We start from the raw sequence: 9,672 nt of genomic DNA on the forward strand, positions 1-9,672 counted from the left end.
GGCCAAAAATACATTATTGTTAGTTAAACTATCAAAAGACTCCCTTCGCCTTTTAAACTTACTTTTGTCCTGAGTGATTATAGTAACTTAAAGAAGTTTTGCCTTGTAAAATCTAACTACTAATAAATTAAATAACGAAGTATTACTAAAGAGGTCGATCCCATCAGTTTCCTCTCTTTTTATTTAGTAAAAAATTTCGGTACTGTCCTCCAATAAAGTTCGAGATCTTAGCCAATGAGCTTTCTTGTTTTTGTAATTATTTTAATTAAATTTTCTTTTTTTGAGTTAATTTTCTCCTGACTAGCTGTGGCCATTCCATATTTGGCAATTTTTATTTTTTATTTTCATGTTTAGTCTCGACTTAAATTTTTATTTTGTCAAACTCTTTCTAATTCTTCATTTTAGCAAAGATAACCAATAACTGTTAATAACTCTTCTTCAGAGAGAGATTCATAATTAATAGTAAGATAAATGTAAATTTTAAAAGAAATAAAAAATGAAAGGAAAAAATGAAAATTAAATATATATAAGGCCTGTAATATAAAGTGAGTAGTTATAATTTACGTAAGTTTAATCTTTCTAATATGTATAAGTATATTTTAAATAAAGCGCTGTTAATGAGTTAGATATTTATCGCAAATACTAAGTAAGAAGCTGAGATAAACGGACCGCAGTCACAACGACATGGACTGCAGGAAGAAAAAAATGTTTGATTTTCTTCTCCAGGATTATGTGGTTAAAACCTTTTTTAAGAGACTTGAAGCAAATTTATAATTTGCTGTAACAATTAGTATATTTAATCGCTAACCCTCTATATTTAGCTTATTACTTTTGTTAGATAAATAATCTTATTACTATTGGCGGACCCTTCACAATTCAAAAATCTTGCTAACTTATAGGCCTCAACTGAACAATCGTCTCCCTCGTGAATTGCGACTGAAAATCTCATAAACCTTCATAAAAACCATAATCATCCAGACTTATGGAAAGATAAGTTGGGTGTGAAAGATGTCCAAAAGACAAAAACAGAAAGACGATATTTAATTGGGTTGAATATAGGACTCCAAGCTGCGGTAGCTCTTCCGTTAGTAATTGGGTGGGTCATACTCCATAAATTTAAACCAATAGTTATTGTTTCAATATGCTCTGTAGTTTATATTTGGAATTGTTTTTACTTACACAGCGTTAGCTTATTATCTTTTAGTTTGCTCTATTATAAAAATAACACGCAGTGACAATTTTGTATGCGCCCTATATAACATTAAAAATTTATATCTACAAACATTTTTTGTATTTTAATTTTTAATGTATGCATTCATAAGAATTCCTAAATTAACAAAAATTAGATTTAAAAAGGTTCATGCCAATTTGTTTTAAAATAAAACATTTTTACATGTGGAATTTATCATATCCCCCACACCCAGTTACGTTTTAAAAAATTCATGTCACTTCTCATGTTTATCATCTAAGATGTGCATTAGAATTAGACTCTAAACTAATTAGGTCCTCTGTAACTAATAATGCAAAAAATTTTAGTTAAAAAAAGGATAAATTATGATTTTCTTAGCTTACTACATAATTATTTGCGTTAAGACTCTTATAATGCCAGTACCTCCCTATGCCTACTCTACGAGTATCTTTTTTGTGCTAATATGCACAAGTTAAAAGAATACTCGGTTAAGCATAACTTTACTTTAATTAATAAGCCTTTATGTATTAAAAAAATGAAAAATTATTTATTTGATTCCCTTCTCTATTAATTCTTATATATATTATTTTAAATGGGTTAAAAATTTTTTTAGTATAGACGTCTAGAATAATTTTAGAGGACTGTATTTACAAGTATCTTAATATAACAAGCCTTTAACCTTTTAACTACAAAAAAACCCATTCAAAATTAAGTAATATTTAATGAAATTTTCACCTTTCCTTTATATACAAAAAAGCAGCGAGACAGTTTTACCTAAAAAAAATATATAGTTTTTTTAAGGGGATGGTAGCACACAGATAAACACAGCACTTAGTTTTGTTTTCTGTAAATTACAATTGTTATACTTTTTTTAGGCTTACATATGTAAGTAATATGCTAAGTCAGTTAAATAATAATATAAATTATTATTTATTATAATATTTGATAAAAAATCGACTTCAACATAAATTCTTGAACAGAAGATCAGTTTTATAGAGAATTTCCAATTAATAAGAGTAACACAAGTTTTGTTTCATTGAAAAACTAGAGAATTAAAGATGTAATAAAAGATAATCGACGTGTTGAAATAAATATAATTAAAAATCATGAAATAATCATACTTTCTAATAAAACTTTAACTATTATAAACATAGAGGAATTAAAAATTTACACTGACTAATTTACTTCACAGCATTTTTACTGTAATTTACGTCTTAAAGAAAAAGTTTAGCAGCTTTGAAACATGGTGACAGCTATATATTTATAAAAAAGTATTATAATATAATTTTTTCCTATTTTCTATATTAACTCATTTCTCTATATACGTAGTTAAATTTTAAAATAAAAACAGGAATTTATCTGCTTATCCCTCACTGATGACGCCAAGGGGGGTATCTAAGTAAAACCCTCTAGTCTAGCGTTAATTTCGAGTCGGGTTCTGTCCCTGCTGGCGAGTTGTGCTTTGTAGCAGAGGACTTATGGTATCACCAAACGGACTAAAAACTTCCAATTTCTTCAAGCGGACAATTTTCTTTAGCTATAAAAAAATTGGGCCATATTCGTCATGGCAGCCGACAGAGGATGACCAAAGTCATATTTTTTTATTTTAAAAAATTGCTAATGTTAAAATAATATTAAACTTTTAAAGTGGTCATTTGTGCTTTGCTGTTAATATATATTTTTAAGTTCTTAAAAGTATTTTAAAAACCTTTTTTTCATTACGCTCTTATTCAAATATATGTATTTGGCCTTGGGCATGCTTGTTTTACCTGAACAATTCCCTGATGTCTACAATAACTTAAAAAAAGGTTAGGAATGAAGAACCTGTTATTCAACACAATTGTAAATGTATAAGTTACTTATAGTTTTATATTACATTTTTTTTATTATACTTTTAAGTTTTTAACTTTATAGCTTGATGTAAGCACCTCTTTTATTTCAGTCTTTAATATTAAGGTTTAGTCTCTTAAAACATAGTTACTAAAGGACTTTATATTCGAAACAAAATAAATTTGTATTTAAAACTTTTTACAATTATTAACACTTATTATACTAAGCTTATTTAACGACTTATTTATAGAAGCTTTGAAGTTTCATCCCAACCCTTCTATCTTGATATTTGTAGCGGCTGATGCCGATGCCGTGTGCAGTTGCCGAATTTTAACCGTATTAAATAAAATAGTTGTTTAATCTGAATCTTTGCCTAAATTATATTATTATTCTTGTTAGACCCTTCTCTGCTCTGATTTTATTCCATTCGAATTGGCACCTGTAACTGGTTATCACGACATCATCGATTGTTCGAAAACTCTTCTTGTTGAAAGTGATCGGGTTAGAATTAAATTTAAACACTAAAAGTTTAACCAGAAAAACCTGTGAGATGCCTTCCTTTTTAACTATTAAGCTTGCAGGGTTACCTTACTATAAACATTTAAGACGTGATTTGCGGTTATACTGAATATTATTTGTACAACTAGTATGTTTTATGCTTATTAGTAGAAGAGTGTTTTGTTAAGTAAGTATTATAATATAAAACTACGAAATTTGCGGTAAAGTATTGTTTAGACGAGTTACCTGTTATTATTTTTCTAATATTTATATTCTTATATTATTCTATACTGATAATATTTAGTTTTTTATTAATAAATTAACCACTTTAGTTTATAGCTGTAGTCATGATCAATTGCGGAGCTAATATGAGAATTTATGAAGAAATGAAAAGAATTGGCGTTGATGTTGATAATTTTTGTTTTTATCTCATCGATAGTCATCGTCCTCTCGCTCTTACTAATGTGTACAGCCATCACTTCCAAGTAAATTTAGCTTACTTACTTTACTCTTTTTTTTCAACATCTTTTACTTTGTATTATATACAGTTATTTATATATATTTTTTATTTTATAATTTGTTGGATTACACCTTTTTGATTTAATTTTTCCGAAGGTTAAAAGTTTTAAATTTTTTCTTAAATATTAATGTTTTGTTATTTTTTGTCTCAAATATCATATTTAGATTTTATTAAAATTTTAGAGTTTATTATGTATGTAATCTTATTAGTAGTATTTTACTAACTGAAAAATAAGTATAACTTAAATTTCTAGTATTAGGCCGTAATCTGCCCTATTTCAACTTTATGAGCGTTATTTATTTTATTATATATTTATATATGACGACAGGAAGATAATGTAGTTGTCTTTGCCACTGAGCAACTTTTAAATGATGAGAAGTTTCCCTCCTTGGAAGATTATGAAGCATATTTAAAGGTATTGCTATTTGGTTTTTCTACTGAACTTGCATGATTTTTGCTTTTTTTTTGTTTTGGGCATCAAGAGCCAAGAGTTGGATGCTTCTGACGAATCAACCACTGAAAACGAATTAACTGACACAGAAGAAGCTGGTTCAACCAATCAAAGCGAGTATGAAGACATCAACCCTTTACCCGTTGGCAGCAGTAGCTCTCATTTAATGCATGAAAATAGTGAAACTTCTAATAAAAGAAGAAAGGGATTAAGTGATTCGGTTACAGTTACTATAATTTTTTTATGTCCATCTCTCTTATTTGTTACTTTTTTTTCTTAGTCACTATTTTAATCTAATGCACAACTAGAAATTGGACCATAAAAGGCATAAGCAAGAAAGTAAAAGGCGTTCTACTCAGAAGACTTTGGAATATCTTACAGGTTGTTGTATGTCCGTTAAGTGGTCACTACCATTGACTCAGTCTCTTACTCTATTTGAGCTCTTTATATGACTTCGTTATTATATTGCCTTTCGGCATCACTGCTTTTGTCTCCTTGTAGCTTTGTACCGCTGTGACTTTTTCTATATTTTGTCAGAATCCTACTACGGCGTGGCTTCCAGTTTCCTAATGTACAACTTAGCCTTGTCTTTAAACAAAGAAAACAACTCGCTTCTCTGGTTGGCCCTCCTTTCCATGTTTCTGCTTTTCCTATTTTACAATTGTTCCTCGGCATTATACGCTTAAGAACTCTATATAACTTTCCTTATTGTTTTCATATTAGTTATAGTTTTTTATTTAAATCCGTTATAGTTTGATTGTTTATTTACAATTTCTTGTATCTATAATTATATAATATTTCCATATTCTAAGAGAGAAATTAGCAAGTCTCAAAATTTTTTTTTGTAAGTTCACTATATTACGCTTACTCGGATCTTATCTTTTTCAAAAACTTAATGCAGATATAGAGGAGTCATATTAGCTAAATTAAGTTCGGGTTTTCGGGTAGGTGACTGCCCCGTGTGGAGTTTCCAGCATAGAGATTGGAGGTTGTAGTGCAATTATGCTATCACTTTTGGAAACTATTAAGTGAAAGCAGAGTAAATATAACTGAATAGAGTTTAGCCATAACCTTACGTGTTACTTCCAATCGTAGTTGTTGGTTAGAGACACCAGCGAGAGGCTCGGGCTACCAAGGCCTTGCGGGAGAGCCCTTATTCTTTTTTAGTTTGTTGAACTCTCTTTTGGTCAACTCTACTTGGCCTTAAGATTAATAAATGTTTCCATGTCGGTAGACTTGTGTTGTATGACTTTGTAAGTACTCTCCGTTAGGCTCGGCATCATTGGGTTGAGCGAGCAGCGCATATTTGATTATATTGATAGCGAAACGTATCAAGCAACTCTTGCAACTTTGCGCCAGGAAGTATCTCGGTAGTACTGTGTCGTTACAGGGCCCCTCATCGATAATGCTCTCTTATACACAGTATGAACGCTGATGATGCTTTAGTGGGGGCCTGTAGAAATAATATAGAAGAAGGTAAGGCCATTCTATTAAAGTAATGTAAATATGGTTGCTTTGTAATGTAATTTTTTCATTATTACTTTTCATCATCTTTATGCCTCTTTTTCGAGGGAGTTTCATTAAATTCGAGGAAGAACTTCCTTTTGTTGTTGTCCGTCATTGGACGCTTTACGACAGTATGGTCCACTCGCGCTACATTGCTACTCGACTGAGTTAAATATGTGTTCCTTTTGCGTTAGCATTCACTTCGATAAACTAATATCACTTTTCTGATTAAGTTAGTAATATAGTGAATGTAGATCGGTTTACTATAATTCATAACTTGTCAGTCAGCAGTCGTGCTTCCTTGCCCTGCCGGCTAAACTTTTATCTTTCTAGACACGTGGAAGGAAAGTGGGATTGCCAGACTTAATACCTTATTGGTTAAAATGGGGCTCTCCTTGAAACAGTGCAAGCAGAAGTACCAAATTCTCGTTTTTCTTATACTTTTCTTCTGTTGTAGGTGTAATGTTCTTTATATATCTTTTGTTGTAGCTCTTCGAAGTGCAGCAAGCTTTGTACTATAATTCCATCCATTTAAACCATTATTTTTTAAAATAGTTTTTATACTCCACAGATATTCGACGATGCACCCATTGCTCAAATCCCGTCTAAAAAAAATGGTAAGGCTTTGAATGTATGTTCAATACTGTTTATATTTTACTTATTTTATTTTTATAGTGTTGTTTTAGCATTCATAATCTAAAAAATTTCTATAGTTTGAGACGTCCTAAGTTTTGACACTTTTGTACACATTTATCTTCTAATGCTGTCTTGAGTAGCATTAAAAAGGCGAGCAAGTTTAATGAGTTTATATATTCAGCTGAAGGAATACGGCGCCACTTTTCACTTGCACGATCCCCTTTTTCCTTCGTTTTACCGCCTCTTGCCGCATCAGGGGTCCATGTCAGCTAGCGACTTTGTATATTCCATCAACGCGTTGTTGACGGCCCCGTGCATCGGAAAAGGTTTGGTCATTCTTCCTTCCGTGTCTGTTTTCATAATTAGCTGATTTGTCCATTCTCAAGGAGACTCTCTCGTTTTTACTCGCGATTGGATAAGAGTAAATTTTTTTAGGGCTTATGATTCGCTTTCAGAGTATTTTATTATCGAGTTTTATTAGCTTTATCGTACTAAGATATATTTTAGAAAGAAACCAGAACTTATTCTGGAAGGGCTAAAACTGGCCATTGAGCAACACCGTTTCATAGTCTACAGCTTTTTGTTATAATACCTGCTTTTTTGCTAATATATTAAATGCAAGTTATCTCAAGTTTCCGCCATATTGGAGCAGCGCGTCGTTTTTCAAACGCGTCCGCTTCGTCATGCGTATATTTCTACTTGCCATCCAATGCTCTCGTCTCCTTTGATTCTCACTACCATTGCGCTTTTTCTATTGGACATTTATAGGGTAACCCTTACCTATTTCGATAAGCAAAACTCTCACAGTTTTTTATAAGGCAGGTGCAAAGCTTACAAAGTGATTCTTTATAAATTAGTCATAACTTCGTTCTGTTTTCCTTGTACTTTTGAATGAGTGTTAGATTACTAAATAATAATATAGCAGTAGAGTTATAAAAATTGAGTTGCTAAAAATATTTCTTGTTTGCTTTACTAAATTCTGTGAATGCGCAAAGTATACTGTTATCTTAAAGAAGTTAATTGAGAATTATAAATACTATTAAAACGTTATAATAGGAAGCAGGCCTTCCTATTAAACCATTTATTGTTTGGGCTGCGCAAGTAAACTCTGACACTGCTTTGGTGGTGGGTGTGGCGGGAATGAACAAGCACGGCGACCTTGAAAAGAAGTAATTGGAGTCTAAATTTTTCCAAAAAAGTTAGAGTTTTGACCTTTTTTTATAAAAAGCACTTTCGGCCAGGTTTTTGAGAGGGCCGCCCAGGAAACGAAAAGTTCATATATTTCTCTTCTTTGTTATACTTTTTTAAATTGTGCCGTTCCTTGCAGGCACTTTTCGACACGACAACTTCAACACTTCGGTGATAGAAGTGAAAACAAGTAAAATGAGCTTCTTCTTAAACACACTTGTTAGCCTTTACGACTGATTTTTTCGCTTGAGTGGTGCTTCCCATTACTGTTCTTCGAGTTCGAGTCTGACTTTTACTTGAAAACTACACAAGGTTTTTTATGCTGTTTGCTTGTGTTTTTACAGCTTCAATAAAGTTATTCGCTTAAATGTTTTAAAAGGGTGTAGTCTATCAACTATACATTAGTTTAATAAGTATAACACGCGTAGTTTCTTAGATAATATTATAGTTAACTATAATGCAATTGGAGTATAGTGAAGCACAAATTTTTGAAGTAAAAATGCGCCTTCTTCACAGGCATGAATGCTTCTGTTGACGCCTTTTTATCATTATCTATACTTTAAAAAACCATTGTAAGGGCGTTTAAAGCCTGCGCACCTTTTATTTGTTCCGGACAGCTATGCAATCTTATGACCAAGAACATCATATCACGTTACTAATAGCTACGTTTATAGGGCCCCTTATAATCAAATAAATGCAACCATGAACCTTTATTAACCCCATAGAGGTTGTTGGTTACTATGTTTACCACTTGTCGCCAGGTTCAACTTTGATATAGGAAGTGATTTCGCCGAAAAAACAAATTTATTTTATGACCCAGAGTTTTGACCGTTAGAAGGTTAAAAGGCTGCTTATCTCGCGACATAAAGAATAATCGGGGAGAAGCATGCCTGACTGTCAGCATATTAATTGCCTGTAACTGTCTTTTTGTGGTGTTCTTCTCGGTTTTAAAATCATCTCAGACCAAACGGCGGCACTCGAGGTCGATGTTTTAACGCCCTTCACTCGTTCCGGGACTGCTTGCCCTTGTACTCTATCAGGAGAAAAACACCTGGGGGCATTTGGGCTAACCCATACAAGTGGGGATACTGTAAATAAGTTAACCCATAACTAAAAAGAGGCTAGCGGAACTGTAATGCCAAATTAGCAGCAATAAACTTATAACTACATATGTAATTTTCATTATCCAGGCTTACTACTCTTAAATAGGATTTTAAGAGTTTTATTTAATTTACAAAGTTCAAAATTCTTCCTCGTCTTTTTTATTACAGCAATTAACTTATACAACCAAACAACAGAAACTAGTAATAATCTCTTCCATTAGGAAGTAACTTTGACAAAGGGAAGGAAAAGATAAAAAGTGCAGTTAGCATGCAAAGACACGCGCAAATGGCAGTAGTAAGCACAAATGGAAAATGCAACCAAAGCTGCCTAGTACTTCCGTTTTCAGCCCAACCTGGAGTTACTAGCTAAGTTCCTGTGCCGAAAGACATGCTCTAAATATGAAAAAGCCGAGTGTAATTATGTTACCTAGATAAAGTTCAACTAAATTAGTACCACCATTGCGAGAAAGTAATAAGCGTAGTTTACTCTACTATTTTCAAAGCTTCAATACCGGTCACTGAAGCTATACGAGCCTAGTCAGTGAACACAAAGGAGCCTTAGATTTAGTTCCTTCTCGCTCGTGTGTACTAGTAAAATTAATTGTACTTTAAGTCAAATTCAGACTCTTGTTACAAAAGTTAAGATAAAAAGTAAAACTATCAACTAAAAGCCAATTAAAGAAGCAACTTGCTAATAAAGTTCTACAGTAAAATTATTAACTAACAATCTAAAAAGGCTAATACTTAATTT

The 9,672-nt window shown here is 32.0% G+C and overlaps 1 protein-coding gene across 8 annotated transcripts; it reads left to right on the forward strand.

The window, feature by feature from the left end:
• Window positions 1-2,690: 2,690 nt before the first annotated feature.
• LOC135120578 (cell division control protein 45 homolog) lies at window positions 2,691-8,917 on the forward strand. Of its 8 annotated transcripts, none has more exons than XM_064044906.1 (24): window positions 2,691-2,997; window positions 3,270-3,355; window positions 3,419-3,520; window positions 3,850-4,002; window positions 4,366-4,452; window positions 4,520-4,708; window positions 4,797-4,869; window positions 5,026-5,107; window positions 5,760-5,858; window positions 5,912-5,964; window positions 6,060-6,161; window positions 6,328-6,409; window positions 6,566-6,611; window positions 6,812-6,956; window positions 7,017-7,086; window positions 7,138-7,198; window positions 7,253-7,399; window positions 7,687-7,799; window positions 7,859-7,902; window positions 7,958-8,008; window positions 8,070-8,130; window positions 8,493-8,579; window positions 8,639-8,733; window positions 8,781-8,917. In XM_064044906.1, the coding sequence occupies exons 1-21, from the start codon at window positions 2,928-2,930 to the stop codon at window positions 8,105-8,107; spliced, it is 1,893 nt and encodes a 630-aa protein (XP_063900976.1). In that variant the 5' UTR covers window positions 2,691-2,927; the 3' UTR covers window positions 8,108-8,130; window positions 8,493-8,579; window positions 8,639-8,733; window positions 8,781-8,917. The 8 variants fall into 8 exon arrangements, with proteins under 8 accessions (XP_063900976.1, XP_063900973.1, XP_063900974.1 ...); XM_064044903.1 differs by having other exon boundaries at window positions 7,958-7,989; window positions 8,043-8,130; XM_064044904.1 differs by having other exon boundaries at window positions 7,958-7,989; window positions 8,043-8,130; window positions 8,801-8,917.
• The last annotated feature ends 755 nt before the right edge of the window (window positions 8,918-9,672 follow it).

The sequence above is a fragment of the Zophobas morio genome, unplaced genomic scaffold (assembly GCF_036711695.1).
Source record: "Zophobas morio isolate AGI-343-1 ecotype UQ-CSIRO unplaced genomic scaffold, CSIRO_AGI_Zmor_V1 ptg000398l, whole genome shotgun sequence".
NCBI lineage: Eukaryota > Metazoa > Arthropoda > Insecta > Coleoptera > Tenebrionidae > Zophobas > Zophobas morio.

Bases quoted from the DNA above. Each gene is read 5' to 3' on its own strand.
- LOC135120578 (XM_064044902.1), top strand. From the start codon at position 2,928: ATGTATTTGGCCTTGGGCATGCTTGTTTTACCTGAACAATTCCCTGAT. The intron at 4,870-5,025 runs GTTGTTGTATGT...ATATTTTGTCAG, and splicing joins GACTTTGGAATATCTTACAG to AATCCTACTACGGCGTGGCT. The intron at 6,957-7,016 runs GTTTGGTCATTC...TCCATTCTCAAG, and splicing joins GGCCCCGTGCATCGGAAAAG to GAGACTCTCTCGTTTTTACT.